The following is an 18070-nucleotide window of genomic DNA, read 5'->3' on the forward strand; positions in this document are numbered from 1 at the left end:
GATCACATGGTTTTGGGTGGGTTGGGGAGTGTATATATTGTGATACACAAGGTATCTCAGTTGTGAGGACCATCCTGTCCGTCATTGCTGATAAGTTCAGCTGTGATTTGCTCAACAGTGAAATAGCGGTTGGCAAAGACTCACCGATGTCATAGAGTCATAGAGTTATACAGCACGGATAGAGGCCCTTCGGCCCATCGTGTCCGCGCCGGCCATCAAGCCCAGTCTAATCTAATCCCATATTCCAGCATTTGGTCCGTAGCCTTGTATGCTATGGCATTTCAAGTGCTCATCCAAATGCTTCTTGAATGTTGTGAGGGTTCCTGCCTCCACAACCCTTTCAGGCAGTGAGTTCCAGACTCCAACCCCCCTCTGGGTGAAAAAGTTCTTTCTCAAATCCCCTCTAAACCTCCCGCCTTTTACCTTGAATCTATGCCCCCTTGTTATAGAACCCTCAACGAAGGGAAAAAGCTCCTTAGTATCCATCCTATCTGTGCCCCTCATAATTTTGTACACCTCAATCATGTCCCCCCTCAGCCTCCTCTGCTCCAAGGAAAACAAACCCAATCTTCCCAGTCTCTCATCATAGCTGAAGCGCTCCAGCCCTGGTGACATCCTGGTGAATCTCCTCTGCACCCTCTCCAAAGCGATCACATCCTTCCTGTAGTGTGGCGACCAGAACTGCACACAGTACTCCAGCTGTGGCCTAACCAGTGTTTTATACAGCTCCATCATAACCTCCTTGCTCTTATATTCTATGCCTCGGCTAATAAAGGCAAGTATCCCATATGCCTTCTTTACCACCTTATCTACCTGTTCCGCCGCCTTCAGGGATCTGTGAACTTGCACACCAAGATCCCTCTGACCCTCTGTCTTGCCTAGGGTCCTCCCATTCATTGTGTATTCCCTTGCCTTGTTAGTCCCTCCAAAGTGCATCACCTCGCACTTTTCCGGGTTAAATTCCATTTGCCACTGTTCCGCCCATCTGACCATCCCATCTATATCGTCCTGCAGACTGAGGCTATCCTCCTCGCTATTTACCACCCTACCAATTTTTGTATCATCAGCGAACTTACTGATCATACCTTTTACATTCATATCCAAGTCGTTAATGTAGACCACAAACAGCAAGGGACCCAGCACCGATCCCTGTGGTACCCCACTGGCCACAGGCTTCCAGTCACAAAAACAACCTTCGACCATCACCCTCTGCCTTCTGCCACTAAGCCAGTTTTGTATCCAAAGTGCCAAGGCACCCTGGATTCCATGGGCTCGTACCTTCTTGACCAGTCTCCTGTGGGGGACTTTATCGAAGGCCTTACTGAAATCCATGTATACCACATCCACTGCGTTACCCTCATCCACACGCCTAGTCACCCCCTCAAAAAATTCAATCAAATTAGTCAGACATGATCTTCCCTTGACAAAGCCATGTTGACTATCCCTGATTAATCCTTGCTTCTCCAAGTGGAGACTAATTTTGTCCTTCAGAATTTTTTCCAATAATTTTCCTACCACTGATGTTAGGCTCACTGGCCTGTAGTTCCCCGGTTTTTCCCGACTCCCCTTCTTGAATAATGGTACTACATTAGCGGTTCTCCAGTCCTCTGGCACATCCCCTGTGGCCAGAGAGGTTCTGAATATATGTGTCAGAGCCCCCACAATCTCCTCCTTTGCCTCACACAGTAGCCTGGGATACATTTCGTCCGGGCCTGGGGATTTATCCATTTTTAGGCCTGCTAAAACCGCCAATACCTCCTCCCGTTCGATGTTAATATGTTCGAGTATATCACAGTCCCCCTGCCGTATTTCTATGTCTACATCGTCCTTCTCCATAGTGAAAACAGATGCAAAAAATTCATTTAGAACCCCTCCTACATCTGCCGGCTCCACACACAGATTGCCATTTTTGTCCCTAATGGGCCCTATTTTTTCCCAAGTTATCCTCTTACCCTTAATATACTTATAAAACATCTTAGGATTTTCCTTTATTTTGCTCGCCAGTGTTATTTCATGGCCCCTCCTTGATCTCCTAATTTCTTTTTTAAGTATCCCCCTGCACTTTTTGTACTCCTCTAGGGCTTCCTCCGTCTTTAGCCTTTTGTATCTGCCAAAAGCCCTCCTTTTTTTCCTAATCCATTCTCGTATATCCCCTGACATCCAAGGTTCCCTGGAGTTCTTGGAACCACCCTTGACCTTTACGGGAACATGTTGCCATTGTATGGTCTCAATCTCCCTTCTGAAAGACTCCCATTGTTCCGATGCGGATTTTCCTACAAGCAGCTGATCCCAGTCCATTTTGGCCAGATCCTGCCTTATCCTATTAAAATCGGCCTTCCCCCAATTTAGAACCTTTATTTCCGGCCCCTCCCTATCCTTTTCCATGACCACCTTAAATCTCACTGAATTATGGTCACTGTCACCAAAGTGCTCACCTACTAGCACTTCTTCCACTTGGCCGGCCACATTCCCTAGAATTAGGTCCAGTACCGCCCCCTCTCTTGTAGGACTTTCTACATGCTGGCTCAAAAAGCTCTCCTGGATGCACGTTAAGAATTTTGTACCCTCTAAGCCTTTTACACTCTGAGTATCCCAGTTAATATTGGGGAAGTTGAAATCCCCCACTATTATTACCCTATTATTTGCACAATTTTCTGAGATTTGCCTACATATCTGTTCCTCTATCTCCCCGACTGTTTGGGGGTCTATAGTACACTCCCATCAAAGTGCTTGCCCCCTTTTTGTTTTTAAGCTCCACCCATATGGCCTCATTAGAGGAACCTGCTAATATATCATCCCTCCTTATGGCAGTAATTGATTCTTTAATTAATATTGCGACCCCCCCCCTCCTCTTACACCTCCCCCTCTGTCTCGCCTGAAGATTCTGTACCCCGGAATATTGAGCTGCCAGTCTTGCCCCTCCCTCAACCATGTCTCTGTGACAGCAACAATATCATACTCCCATGTGTTTATCAACACCTTCAGTTCATCCACCTTATTCGCAAGACTCCTTGCATTAAAATAGATGCCATTCAGCCTTGCCCTTACATATTTGCCCTGTCTTCCAAGCTGACTTGTTTTTTTCTCTATATTTGGCTGCACATCACCCCCTATTGTAGCTCCACTCTGTATCCCATCCCCCTGCCAAGTTAGTTTAAACCCCCCCCAACAGTGCTAGCAAACCTCCCCGCAAGGATATGTGTCCCGCTCTGGTTCAGGTGCAACCCGTCCGACTTGTACAAGTCCCACCTTCCCCAGAAGCAGGCCCAGTGATCCAGGAAACTGAAACCCTCCCTCCTGCACCAACTCTTTAGCCACGCATTCATCTGTTCTATCCTCCTATTTCTATACTCACTAGCCCGTGGCACTGGGAGTAATCCAGAGATTACAACTTTTGAGGTCCTGCTCTTTAATCTGCTACCTAGCTCCCTAAATTCTTGATGCAGGACCTCATCTTCCTTCCTACCTATGTCATTGGTCCCAATGTGGACCACGACCTCTGCCTGCTCACCCTCCCCCTTGAGAATGCCCTGTAGCCGCTCAGTGACATCCATGACCCTGGCACCAGGGAGGCAACAAACCATCCTGGAGTCACGTTTACGGCCACAGAAACGCCTGTCTGTTCCCCTTACGATAGAATCCCCTACCACTATAGCTCCTCCACTCTTTTTCCTCCCAGCCTGTGCAGCAGAGCTACCCCTGGTGCCAGGAAGTTGGCTGCTGCTGCCTTCCCCTGATAAGTCATCCCCCTCAACAATATCCAAAGCGGTATATTTGTTTGAGAGGGGGACGGCCACAGAGGACCCCTGCACTGCCTGCCTGTTCCTCTTACTCTGCCTGGTGGTCACCCAATTACTTCCTGCCTGTACAACCTTTACCTGCGGTGTGACCATCTCACTAAACGTGCTATCCACGACGTTCTCAGCATCGCGAATGCTCCATAATGAATCCATCCGCAGCTCCAGTGCCGCAATGCGGTTTGTCAGTAGCTGCAGCTGGATACATTTCCTGCACACATGGTCGTCAGGGACACCGGAAGGGTCCCTGATTTCCCACATAGAGCAGGAAGAGATGTGGGGGGGGACGGGCAGGCAGGCGGTCGGGGGGGACGGGCAGGCAGGCAGTCGGGGGGGGGACGGGCAGGCAGGCGGTCGGGGGGGGACGGGCAGGCAGGCGGTCGGGGGGGGACGGGCAGGCAGGCGGTCGGGGGGGGACGGGCAGGCAGGCGGTCGGGGGGGGACGGGCAGGCAGGCGGTCGGGGGGGGACGGGCAGGCAGGCGGTCGGGGGGGACGGGCAGGCAGGCGGTCGGGGGGGACGGGCAGGCAGGCGGTCGGGGGGGGGACGGGCAGGCAGGCGGTCGGGGGGGGGACGGGCAGGCAGGCGGTCGGGGGGGGGACGGGCAGGCAGGCGGTCGGGGGGGGGACGGGCAGGCAGGCGGTCGGGGGGGGGACGGGCAGGCAGGCAGTCGGGGGGGGGACGGGCAGGCAGGCAGTCGGGGGGGGGACGGGCAGGCAGGCAGTCGGGGGGGGGACGGGCAGGCAGGCAGTCGGGGGGGGGACGGGCAGGCAGGCAGTCGGGGGGGGGACGGGCAGGCAGGCAGTCGGGGGGGGGACGGGCAGGCAGGCAGTCGGGGGGGGGACGGGCAGGCAGGCAGTCGGGGGGGGGACGGGCAGGCAGGCAGTCGGGGGGGGGACGGGCAGGCAGGCAGTCGGGGGGGGGACGGGCAGGCAGGCAGTCGGGGGGGGGACGGGCAGGCAGGCAGTCGGGGGGGGGACGGGCAGGCAGGCAGTCGGGGGGGGGACGGGCAGGCAGGCAGTCGGGGGGGGGACGGGCAGGCAGGCAGTCGGGGGGGGGACGGGCAGGCAGGCAGTCGGGGGGGGGACGGGCAGGCAGGCAGTCGGGGGGGGGACGGGCAGGCAGGCAGTCGGGGGGGGGACGGGCAGGCAGGCAGTCGGGGGGGGGACGGGCAGGCAGGCAGTCGGGGGGGGGACGGGCAGGCAGGCAGTCGGGGGGGGGACGGGCAGGCAGGCAGTCGGGGGGGGGACGGGCAGGCAGGCAGTCGGGGGGGGGACGGGCAGGCAGGCAGTCGGGGGGGGGACGGGCAGGCAGGCAGTCGGGGGGGGGACGGGCAGGCAGGCAGTCGGGGGGGGGACGGGCAGGCAGGCAGTCGGGGGGGGGACGGGCAGGCAGGCAGTCGGGGGGGGGACGGGCAGGCAGGCAGTCGGGGGGGGGACGGGCAGGCAGGCAGTCGGGGGGGGGACGGGCAGGCAGGCAGTCGGGGGGGGGACGGGCAGGCAGGCAGTCGGGGGGGGGACGGGCAGGCAGGCAGTCGGGGGGGGGACGGGCAGGCAGGCAGTCGGGGGGGGGACGGGCAGGCAGGCAGTCGGGGGGGGGACGGGCAGGCAGGCAGTCGGGGGGGGGACGGGCAGGCAGGCAGTCGGGGGGGGGACGGGCAGGCAGGCAGTCGGGGGGGGGACGGGCAGGCAGGCAGTCGGGGGGGGGACGGGCAGGCAGGCAGTCGGGGGGGGGACGGGCAGGCAGGCAGTCGGGGGGGGGACGGGCAGGCAGGCAGTCGGGGGGGGGACGGGCAGGCAGGCAGTCGGGGGGGGGACGGGCAGGCAGGCAGTCGGGGGGGGGACGGGCAGGCAGGCAGTCGGGGGGGGGACGGGCAGGCAGGCAGTCGGGGGGGGGACGGGCAGGCAGGCAGTCGGGGGGGGGACGGGCAGGCAGGCAGTCGGGGGGGGGACGGGCAGGCAGGCAGTCGGGGGGGGGACGGGCAGGCAGGCAGTCGGGGGGGGGACGGGCAGGCAGGCAGTCGGGGGGGGGACGGGCAGGCAGGCAGTCGGGGGGGGGACGGGCAGGCAGGCAGTCGGGGGGGGGACGGGCAGGCAGGCAGTCGGGGGGGGGACGGGCAGGCAGGCAGTCGGGGGGGGGACGGGCAGGCAGGCAGTCGGGGGGGGGACGGGCAGGCAGGCAGTCGGGGGGGGGACGGGCAGGCAGGCAGTCGGGGGGGGGACGGGCAGGCAGGCAGTCGGGGGGGGGACGGGCAGGCAGGCAGTCGGGGGGGGGGACGGGCAGGCAGGCAGTCGGGGGGGGGACGGGCAGGCAGGCAGTCGGGGGGGGGACGGGCAGGCAGGCAGTCGGGGGGGGGACGGGCAGGCAGGCAGTCGGGGGGGGGACGGGCAGGCAGGCAGTCGGGGGGGGGACGGGCAGGCAGGCAGTCGGGGGGGGGACGGGCAGGCAGGCAGTCGGGGGGGGGACGGGCAGGCAGGCAGTCGGGGGGGGGACGGGCAGGCAGGCAGTCGGGGGGGGGACGGGCAGGCAGGCAGTCGGGGGGGGGACGGGCAGGCAGGCAGTCGGGGGGGGGACGGGCAGGCAGGCAGTCGGGGGGGGGACGGGCAGGCGGGCAGTCGGGGGGGGGACGGGCAGGCAGGCAGTCGGGGGGGGGACGGGCAGGCAGGCAGTCGGGGGGGGGACGGGCAGGCAGGCAGTCGGGGGGGGGACGGGCAGGCAGGCAGTCGGGGGGGGGACGGGCAGGCAGGCAGTCGGGGGGGGGACGGGCAGGCAGGCAGTCGGGGGGGGGACGGGCAGGCAGGCAGTCGGGGGGGGGACGGGCAGGCAGGCAGTCGGGGGGGGGACGGGCAGGCAGGCAGTCGGGGGGGGGACGGGCAGGCAGGCAGTCGGGGGGGGGACGGGCAGGCAGGCAGTCGGGGGGGGGACGGGCAGGCAGGCAGTCGGGGGGGGGACGGGCAGGCAGGCAGTCGGGGGGGGGACGGGCAGGCAGGCAGTCGGGGGGGGGACGGGCAGGCAGGCAGTCGGGGGGGGGGACGGGCAGGCAGGCAGTCGGGGGGGGGACGGGCAGGCAGGCAGTCGGGGGGGGGACGGGCAGGCAGGCAGTCGGGGGGGGGACGGGCAGGCAGGCAGTCGGGGGGGGGACGGGCAGGCAGGCAGTCGGGGGGGGGACGGGCAGGCAGGCAGTCGGGGGGGGGACGGGCAGGCAGGCAGTCGGGGGGGGGACGGGCAGGCAGGCAGTCGGGGGGGGGACGGGCAGGCAGGCAGTCGGGGGGGGGACGGGCAGGCAGGCAGTCGGGGGGGGGACGGGCAGGCAGGCAGTCGGGGGGGGGACGGGCAGGCAGGCAGTCGGGGGGGGGACGGGCAGGCAGGCAGTCGGGGGGGGGACGGGCAGGCAGGCAGTCGGGGGGGGGACGGGCAGGCAGGCAGTCGGGGGGGGGACGGGCAGGCAGGCAGTCGGGGGGGGGACGGGCAGGCAGGCAGTCGGGGGGGGGACGGGCAGGCAGGCAGTCGGGGGGGGGACGGGCAGGCAGGCAGTCGGGGGGGGGACGGGCAGGCAGGCAGTCGGGGGGGGGACGGGCAGGCAGGCAGTCGGGGGGGGGACGGGCAGGCAGGCAGTCGGGGGGGGGACGGGCAGGCAGGCAGTCGGGGGGGGGACGGGCAGGCAGGCAGTCGGGGGGGGACGGGCAGGCAGGCAGTCGGGGGGGGACGGGCAGGCAGGCAGTCGGGGGGGGACAGGCAGGCAGGCAGTCGGGGGGGGACGGGCAGGCAGGCAGTCGGGGGGGACGGGCAGGCAGTCGGGGGGGACGGGCAGGCAGGCAGTCGGGGGGGACGGGCAGGCAGTCGGGGAGCGGGATTATAGGGTCTGACAGCCCCCAGCGATCCCTCGACACAGGTCAGCAACTTCAGACAAGGACAATGAGAAAAGGAGAGAATAAAATGGGAACATCAAATAATTCTGAAAATATCTGCGTCCGATGAAGCTGGGAGTTGCAAACAACCGTCTCGACATTTAGTTTCCCTGATTCATCAACACCAGAAAAAAGGTGAGCGATTATTGCCCACAAATTCACGGTCTTTTCAAAATTCATCAAATTCCCCATCTCCTGTCAATTAAACAGCAAGCCTGGCCATCGCACTTCATGCCATTTAAAAAGTGACCGTGTGGTCTAATGTATAAGGTGTCTGACTGTGGTGTTAATCGTGATGCTGTCAGAAGATCACAGGTTCCAGTCCAGTCGCCGTCATTTCTAACCCACTTCCACGGTGCTCTGGTTGTGTTCGGTCCAGTTTGTTCTCGGAAGCTAAGCAGCGTTAGGCTCGGTTTGTACTTGGATCGGAGACTGCCCAGCTATAACGGGGCACTAGCCTTTACCTTCGATGCGAGCGAGTGTGATGTGTACACACAAGATACACAACGACTATACAGATGGGAAGTCAGGACTCTGAACACAGGAATCGATGTACCCCAAGGCACAAAATTACTCCGACATAATAGATTATCCTCCAGAGATTTGGTCTTTGTTTAGCGATGGGCACAGACGTGTCCTGGAATGAACAGACAACTCTGTACAGTGACTATCTGACACTTACAGCGGGGCCTGAAGTACAGCTGCAGCGGATGGAAGTGTCTTCTATCTTGGCCAAGGGGCATGTCGTGTCCTACAATATTCTGAAGACATCCAACATGAAAAATGGGCAGTTATACCTTATTGCCCAGTAACCAGACTCGCCGGCAAAAAATAAATCAAATGAAACGGTGTGTGTTCTCAGATGACAATACAATCTATCACTGTTAATATATTGTAAACAAATTTACAAATTAAGTTAATAGAGACACCAAAGCAACAAAAAAAAACAGCAATTAAACCGACTGACATCCCTGCACATCAGTCATTAACACACTGAAAACCGCTCGATGGTAAATCTGTGTTGTTACTGAGCTTGTGTAATTAGGGCCAATGCAGACAGGAACCGTGCGATCACCGGCAGCAGCTGTGCGATCACCGGCAGCAGCTGTGCGATCACCGGCAGCAGCTGTGCGATCACCGGCAGCAGCTGTGCGATCACCGGCAGCAGCTGTGCGATCACCGGCAGCAGCTGTGCGATCACCGGCAGCAGCTGTGCGATCACCGGCAGCAGCTGTGCGATCACCGGCAGCAGCTGTGCGATCACCGGCAGCAGCATCTGTATTCAGTAATTTGATTTTCAGACACACATGGCAGTTTTAGAAACAGCACAAGACTGACGTATCAGAGAAGGACAGTCAGTTATCCAATCACACTCTTCAGGAAATTTCTCTCAGACAGGAAAGTTAGTTATGTAGAGATTGGCTCCTTTATATCTGGATCAAAACACAAGTGTCGAAACGTGGGTGTTTCTAACGTCCAGCTGAGATGTGCTAAAAAAACACGCAGTGCCCAGGATGAAAGTGGATGGTTGGAGACGGGTGTTTACCCTGTAACCTATTACTGACCGTGTCAAGTATTTTCCTCCAGGCCGATGTTTATTTCGGGAGCTGGCACGACACTGGAACTGCTGCCAGTTGTTTAGATGTGTACGTCATCCCATAATCACAGCTCAAGACCAAACATGCAATCATGTTAAAATGGGTCTGTGACTGGCATACTGCTAAAATTAAACCAGAGACTCCAGGCATTCAAACTAACTCAGCTACTTTTTATTCTAACTTTACAAAGTTAGACTGTTTTCTCATCAGATCACTTTCTATGTGAGATGAGTTTTGTGCAGCACTCCCACCCTCACCTCCGAGGCACAAGGTCATTGATTTGAGTCGTTTGCCAAAGACTTGAGCACAAAATCCAGGCGGACACTTCATTGCAGGACTGAGGGAGCGCTGCACTGCCGGAGGGGGCCATACTGAGGGAGTGCTGCACTGCCGGAGGGGCCGTACTGAGGGAGCGCTGCACTGCCGGAGGGGGCCGTACTGAGGGAGCGCTGCACTGCCGGAGGGGGCCGTACTGAGGGAGCGCTGCACTGCCGGAGGGGGCCGTACTGAGGGAGCGCTGCACTGCCGGAGGGGCCGTACTGAGGGAGCGCTGCACTGCCGGAGGGGGCCGTACTGAGGGAGTGCTGCACTGCCGGAGGGGCCGTACTGAGGGAGCGCTGCACTGCCGGAGGGGCCGTACTGAGGGAGCGCTGCACTGCCGGAGGGGCCATCTTTCTGGTGACTCCCCCCTGCACTGTTCTGCATGACTCTGAAAACTGCCTTCATAACAATTCATTGTGAATCACTTTAAAATGTTTCTGAGAATGTGATAAGGCTCCAAATAATGCAGGTACCTTCTTAAGGTGCCAATTACATGTGAAATAGTCTTGGGGCTGACTGATCCGAGCTCCATTACTGGCTCCGTATCCCTCCCTGTGGCCCTTGGAAGGAGCTCTGAACATTTACAGCTTTGCTTACAGGGTTCTGTGCCTGTTAGAATTGTCCCGTTTGCTCTCTTCTGGAGTTAAACATCAAGTTTAAGTCAAGAATGGTGAGAATGTGGAACTCGCTACCACAAGGAGTATTGAGGCGAATAGCGTAGACGCCTTTAAGGGACATGAGGGAGAAAGGAATAGAAGGATATGGTGATAGGGTGAGATGAAGTCGGGAGGGAGGAGGCTCGTGTGGAGCATAAACACCGGGATAGACCAGTTAGGCCGAATGGCCTGTTTCTGTGCTGTAAATTCTACGCAAGCTTGAGGCACTTGACCCATTGACTCGGTTGGCGAAGGCCGTCCAACCCAAGGTGCCAGCTCATCGCCGGGTGCAGGATCAGCACTGCCATCGTTCCCAGCATCCCTGGGCTAGGAACAGGAAAATCAGCTGGTTTTCCCACTCCTGGTCACTGTCCAGTGAGCCCGGGTGGAGGGGGGAGGGCGTGAATTACCGACGTCCCTGAACAGATCGCCCGCCTACAGTCAACGTCTAGGCCCACACAGGGGAAAGAGACAAAACTGGCCCAAAAACATGTCTAGTTGGACAACGTTTTAAAACTAGCTTTGAAACAGACTGTTGATACACCTCCCCCCAACAGACAGCGGGCCCACCTCCCCCCTCCCCAGAGAGCGGGCCCACCTCCTTCCCCCCCCCACCAGACAGCAGGGCCACCTTCCCCCTCCCCAGACAGCAGGCCCACCTCCTTCCCCCCCCCCCACCAGACAGCAGGGCCACCTTCCCCCTCCCCAGAGAGCGGGCCCACAGTCAGATCACTAAACTGATACCTGAGTTGTACTTTCAGTGGTGCACTGACACATATCTTGAGCTACTTCGCATCAACACAATCCTGGTGGTATCACTGGCCTATAAAATATCTAGATACACTCACAACTGGCATTCAGCAATCCCAGAATTTTAAAGGAAGAAAAACAGAACAGAAGTCTGTCAGTTTAACATCAGTTGTGGGGAAACTACTAAATCTGTCATTAGGGATTGCGTGACTGAGCACTTGAACAAATATGAGCTGATCAGAGAGAGCCAGCATGGATTTGTTGAGGGTAAGTCATGTCTGACTAATCTAGTTGAATTTTTGAGGAGGTCACTAATAAGGTAGATAAGGGAGTGTCTATGGGTGTTGTCTGTAAGGACTTCCAGAAGGCATTCAATATGGTTCCATACAAGAGATTAATAACAAAAGTGAGAGCGCATGGAATTGGAGGTAGCCTTTTGACTTGGGTTGGAAATTGGTTGAGAGGCAGGAGAGTGGGGATAAAGGGAACATTCTCTGATTGTTGGGATGTGACCAGTGGTGTTCTCCAGATGTCCGTACTGGGGCCTCAGCTTTTCACCATATTTATCAATGACTTGGATGAAGGAATAGAGAGTTGTATATCCAAGTCTTCAGATGACACTGAGTTAGGAGGCACAGTAAGTAGTGTTGATGGGAGCAGGTAGTTGCAAAGGGACGTAGACAGACTAAGTGAGTGGGTAAAACTCTGGCCGATGGAGTTTAATGTGGGGAAGTGGGAGGTCATCCACTCTGGATCAGAGAAAGTCAAATCGGAATATTTTCTAATGGCGAGAGACTAGGAGGTGTGGAGGAGTGAAGGGATTTGGGTGTCCAGGTACACAAATCACTGAAATCCAGTGGACAGGTACTAAAAACAATCAAAAAGGCTAGTGGAACATTGGCCTTTATCTCAAGGGGGCTGGAATACAAAAGGGAGGAGGTGATGTTTCAGTTGTACAGAGCCTTGGTCAGACCCCATCTGGACACTGTGTTCAGTTCTGGGCCCTGCACCTCAGGAAGGATATATTGGCCTTAAGGGGGTGCAGCACAGATTCACCAGAATGATACCGGGGCTAACAGGATCAAAACATGAGGACAGGTTGCACAGACTGGGCTTGTATTCCCTTGAGTTTAGAAGATTAGGGGGTGATCTAATCGAGGTGTTTAAAATGTTAACAGGATTCAATAGGGTAGATAGGGAGAATCTATTTCCTCTGGTGGGGGAGTCAAGAACAAGGGGACATAATCTTAATATTAGAGCCAGGCCGTTCAGGAGTGAAATCAGGAAGCACATTTCCACACATAAAGGGGAGTGGAAATCTGGAACACTCCTTCAAAAAGCTGTGGGTGCTGGGGGTCAATTGGAGCTTTCAAGACTGAGATCGATAGATTTTTGTTGGGTATCGAGGGATACGGAGCAAAGGCGGGTAAGTGGAGTGGAGGGGCAGATCAGCCATGATCTAACTGAATGGTGGAACAGGCTCGAGGGGCTGAATGGCCTCCTCCTGTTCCTGTTCATTAAAATGGCATTGCTGTTGATGAGAACAGAGATGTGTTCATTAATAGTTGGCCAGATAAAGGTACGTCAATTTGTTATCTAGGCGACTCTCCTGTTTCTCTGTTGGGAACTTCCTTTTGCAGTTTGGTATCTGGGCAGATTTCAATTGCACAGTCCCACTCGCATCAACTCTGGCCCGGTTTCCCAGGTAACCCAGAAACAATGACAGACACAGTAAACAAGGTATGAGATGAGGGGCAATGGGTCACTTACTTTCCACAGGAATGCTGTGTACAAAACCAGAATTGCCACTTCACTCATTTAGCAGTTTAGGACCAACATGCCACAGGAAATGTTGCAGTGAAGCCAAAACACTTCAATGCTGTGCTAATATGCTTCTGGGGCGGGGTTACACCTTTAATCCATCAGCTCTAATTCCTCCGACCACGACAGAGTGACCAGTACTGGACCCCAGGGCAACAGCTTCCTCCCCACACAACCCAACCTCAAAAAGGACAAAATCTGTCTCAGCAAACCTTCACTGCTGGCTGTTTTCACAATTCCACAGACAAGTCGCAAATAATGAATCTACCCACCAACACCCCTCACCTATACCCTCCTGATAACTCTGCAAACCCAATGTTCCCAAAAATACCAAAAGCAACACGAGAATTTTGTTTTCACTATAACTGACCTTGAGAATTTTGTTTTGCACGAGAATATTTCATGTAAGCAACAGAGCTTCAGATACAAAGTTCATACAAACTACAGCAGCAGTTACCAAAACCTGAGGACAACCCTGCAGATACCCACGCCCTCCCGGGGAGCCCTTGCAGATACCCACGCCCTCCCGGGGAGCCCCTGCAGATACCCACGCCCTCCCGGGGAGCCCCTGCGGATACCCACGCCCTCCCGGGGAGCCCCTGCGGATACCCACGCCCTCCCGGGGAGCCCCTGCGGAGACCCACGCCCTCCCGGGGAGCCCCTGCGGAGACCCACGCCCTCCCGGGGAGCCCCTGCGGAGACCCACGCCCTCCCGGGGAGCCCCTGCGGAGACCCACGCCCTCCCGGGGAGCCCCTGCGGAGACCCACGCCCTCCCGGGGAGCCCCCGCAGATACCCACGCCCTCCCGGGGAGCCCCCGCAGATACCCACGCCCTCCCGGGGAGCCCCCGCAGATACCCACGCCCTCCCGGGGAGCCCCCGCAGATACCCACGCCCTCCCGGGGAGCCCCCCGCAGATACCCACGCCCTCCCGGGGAGCCCCCGCAGATACCCACGCCCTCCCGGGGAGCCCCCGCAGAGACCCACGCCCTCCCGGGGAGCCCCCGCAGATACCCACGCCCTCCCGGGGAGCCCCCGCAGATACCCACGCCCTCCCGGGGAGCCCCCGCAGATACCCACGCCCTCCCGGGGAGCCCCCGCAGATACGCACGCCCTCCCGGGGAGCCCCTGCGATGAATGTGATCACTTTGGTTGAAGTCAGGCGCCACTGTGAAGCAACCGTGACCGAATAGCTTGCTGACACTCACTGAGAAGACCCACAAATAAATAACGGTCACTCAGGCAATTGACAGTCATGAAACTGAAGCCCAGCAAATGAGTCAGCACCTTCAGGAGAGGAGACTGTTTGAGTGGAAAAAACGCAAACGTTAATACTGCACATGACTGGAGAAACTGCAACCAAAATCCTGAATATGCTGCACAGAAGACACTGGCCAATTAACAGAGCCGGTGTGAGGAGCAGACAGTATCTACAGGTGTGATCTGGCTTTTTATCTTTGTGTCTCACGAGTCCAGGTATAAAGTTTAAATCAACAATCCCATTCATTTTCAGATATCTCGAGTTACTGATACCAACCGATCTCAGGGCTCGGATTTAGAATTTATCCACCAATGAGGCAACAGCACTAAGAACAGCCCTTTCCAAAACCCCCAGGTCCACAAAATTCAAAACAGGACAAACCAGCGAGTAAGAAACAAACACAAATAGGACAGAGTTTCCTGGCCATAGAGGGCTGGTTTATCTGAACACGGGATCCAGAAGTGACCCAGCGGCTGTAGTGTGAACAGGAGCAAAGATGGCAGTTTTGTTAAAGTGTATCGATACTTTTTATTCAATATTTATGTTTTTTAGATTCTTGTTCTATCTCATTTAACACCTTGTAAATTACATTAGTGTATAACGTACAGCAAAGATTAAAGAGCAGGTGAGAGAAAGAAATCTTCACATAGAGGATGGTTAGAATGTGGAATTCACTGCCGCAAACTATTGTTGAAGCAGAGTCCAAAAGGTTATTTTAAAAAGGTAATCAGATAGTTGCCTGAGAAAGACAAATATTAAAGGGTACGGGGAGCGAAGGGGAGAGTGGGATTAGACTGGGTGGGATATTAAAGGGTACGGGGAGCGAAGGGGAGAGTGGGATTAGACTGGGTGGGATATTAAAGGGTACGGGGAGCGAAGGGGAGAGTGGGATTAGACTGGGTGGGATATTAAAGGGTACGGGGAGTGAGGGGGAGAGTGGGATTAGACTGGGTGGGATATTAAAGGGTACGGGGAGTGAGGGGGAGAGTGGGATTAGACTGGGTGGGATATTAAAGGGTACGGGGAGTGAGGGGAGAGTGGGATTAGACTGGGTGGGATATTAAAGGGTACGGGGAGCGAAGGGGAGAGTGGGATTAGACTGGGTGGGATATTAAAGGGTACGGGGAGCGAGGGGGGAGAGTGGGATTAGACTGGGTGGGATATTAAAGGGTACGGGGAGTGAGGGGGAGAGTGGGATTAGACTGGGTGGGATATTAAAGGGTACGGGGAGTGAGGGGGAGAGTGGGATTAGACTGGGTGGGATATTAAAGGGTACGGGGAGTGAGGGGGAGAGTGGGATTAGACTGGGTGGGATATTAAAGGGTACGGGGAGCGAGGGGGAGAGTGGGATTAGACTGGGTGGGATATTAAAGGGTACGGGGAGTGAGCGGGAGAGTGGGATTAGACTGGGTGGGATATTAAAGGGTACGGGGAGTGAGCGGGAGAGTGAGATTAGACTGGGTGGGATATTAAAGGGTACGGGGAGTGAGGGGGAGAGTGGGATTAGACTGGGTGGGATATTAAAGGGTACGGGGAGTGAGGGGGAGAGTGGGATTAGACTGGGTGGGATATTAAAGGGTACGGGGAGCGAGGGGGAGAGTGGGATTAGACTGGGTGGGATATTAAAGGGTACGGGGAGTGAGCGGGAGAGTGGGATTAGACTGGGTGGGATATTAAAGGGTACGGGGAGCGAGGGGGAGAGTGGGATTAGACTGGGTGGGATATTAAAGGGTACGGGGAGCGAGGGGGAGAGTGGGATTAGACTGGGTGGGATATTAAAGGGTACGGGGAGCGAGGGGGAGAGTGGGATTAGACTGGGTGGGATATTAAAGGGTACGGGGAGCGAGGGGGAGAGTGGGATTAGACTGGGTGGGATATTAAAGGGTACGGGGAGCGAGGGGGAGAGTGGGATTAGACTGGGTGGGATATTAAAGGGTACGGGGAGTGAAGGGGAGAGTGGGATTCGACTGGGTGGGATATTAAAGGGTACGGGGAGCGAGGGGGAGAGTGGGATTAGACTGGGTGGGATATTAAAGGGTACGGGGCGTGAGGGGGAGAGTGGGATTAGACTGGGTGGGATATTAAAGGGTACGGGGAGTGAAGGGGAGAGTGGGATTCGACTGGGTGGGATATTAAAGGGTACGGGGAGCGAGGGGGGAGAGTGGGATTAGACTGGGTGGGATATTAAAGGGTACGGGGAGCGAGGGGGAGAGTGGGATTAGACTGGGTGGGATATTAAAGGGTACGGGGAGCGAGGGGGAGAGTGGGATTAGACTGGGTGGGATATTAAAGGGTACGGGGAGCGAGGGGGAGAGTGGGATTAGACTGGGTGGGACTGATTTGATAGCCCCAGTTGCTGTGCTGGGACAATCTATGAGAACACATTCTACACTATTATCCAAATTAAATCTAATGAACATTTACAATCCTTCAATCAGCTTCCATCAGACTATTAATCCGAGATATTATAACAGAGGTTTAGCAAAGCCTTGTTTTGTTGTGGCTCGGCCGGGTTACTCTCCCGCTGCTCACAGTCCACTCCCCTGTGGGGTTTAAAACAAACCGGGAGTGGGTCCCGGTCCTGGTCTGGGTCCCGGGTCGGGGTCCCGGGTCGGGGTGGGGTCCCGGGTCGGGTCCCGGTCCCGGTCCTGGTCTGGGTCCCGGGTCGGGTCCCGGTCCCGGTCCTGGTCTGGGTCCCGGTCCCGGTCCTGGTCCTGGTCTGGGTCCCGGGTCGGGTCGGGGTCCCGGGTCGGGTCGGGTCGGGGTCCCGGGTCGGGTCGGGTCCCGGTCCTGGTCGGGGTCCCGGGTCGGGTCGGGTCTGGGTCCCGGGTCGGGTCGGGTCGGGGTCCCGGTCCTGGTCGGGGTCCCGGGTCGGGTCGGGTCGGGTCCCGGGTCGGGTCGGGTCGGGTCCCGGGTCGGGTCCCGGGTCGGGTCGGGTCGGGTCCCGGGTCGGGTCGGGTCGGGTCCCGGGTCGGGTCGGGTCGGGTCCCGGGTCGGGTCGGGTCGGGTCGGGGTCCCGGTCCTGGTCGGGGTCCCGGGTCGGGTCGGGTCGGGTCCCGGGTCGGGTCGGGTCCCGGTCCTGGTCGGGGTCCCGGGTCGGGTCGGGTCTGGGTCCCGGGTCGGGTCGGGTCGGGGTCCCGGTCCTGGTCGGGGTCCCGGGTCGGGTCGGGTCGGGTCCCGGGTCGGGTCGGGTCGGGTCCCGGGTCGGGTCCCGGGTCGGGTCGGGTCGGGTCCCGGGTCGGGTCGGGTCGGGTCCCGGGTCGGGTCGGGTCGGGTCCCGGGTCGGGTCGGGTCGGGTCGGGGTCCCGGTCCTGGTCTGGGTCCCGGGTCGGGGTGGGGTCCCGGGTCGGGTCGGGGTCCCGGCCGCTCACCTGCTGGTGTTTGCGCTCCTTCTCGATGCGGTCCATCCTCTCCACCCTCAGCCGGTCCAGCTCCAGGCGCAGCTCGTCCAGCTCCGGGTTGATGTGGTTGCGGCTGACCAGCACCTCGAGCATCTCCAGGACCCGCACCACTTTGGGCATCAGTTTGGCGATCGCCTCGCAGCCGAATACGTCGATGATGCGCTCGAACTCCTGGCCGACCACCGCCGCAATATCGTAAACATCCATCACCGAGAGCTCGCCCGCCGCCTTCTCCAGAGCCGACATCGCCGCCGACATCGCCCCCGCCCCCGGCCCGGACCCGGCTCCCTCCTCTCCTCCCTCTCCCCTCCTCCCTCTCTTCTTTCTTTCCCTCCCTCCTCCTCCTCCTTCCTGTCTCCCTCCTCCTCCCCCTCCTCTACCTCCCTCTCCTCTCCTCTTTCCCTTCCTCCCTCACTCTGCTCTCTTTCCCTCTCTCCCTCCTCCTCCTCCTCCCTTTATCTCCTCCTTCCCTCTCTCCCTTTCCCTTTGTTTAGTATCTTCTCCCTATCCCTAATTTTCCTGCATTGAAACTTTTTCTCTCCCCCTTTCTTGTTCCCCT

The 18070-nt window shown here is 58.1% G+C and overlaps 1 protein-coding gene across 4 annotated transcripts in view; it reads right to left on the minus strand.

The window, feature by feature from the left end:
• Window positions 1-17830, minus strand: part of rilpl1 (Rab interacting lysosomal protein-like 1) — a 59100-nt gene extending 41270 nt beyond the window's left edge. Inside the window, exon 1 of one of the 4 annotated variants that reach the window (XM_068006232.1) lies at window positions 17482-17824. In XM_068006232.1, coding sequence (XP_067862333.1) covers window positions 17482-17769 — 288 coding nt within the window. In that variant the 5' untranslated portion in view covers window positions 17770-17824. Of the gene's footprint in view, window positions 1-17481 lie in introns of all 4 variants that reach the window. The other 3 variants (XM_068006235.1, XM_068006234.1, XM_068006236.1) reach the window with 3 other exon arrangements.
• Window positions 17831-18070: the final 240 nt, after the last annotated feature.

Source organism: Heptranchias perlo, chromosome 25 (assembly GCF_035084215.1).
Source record: "Heptranchias perlo isolate sHepPer1 chromosome 25, sHepPer1.hap1, whole genome shotgun sequence".
In the NCBI taxonomy this organism is placed as follows: Eukaryota; Metazoa; Chordata; class Chondrichthyes; order Hexanchiformes; family Hexanchidae; genus Heptranchias; species Heptranchias perlo.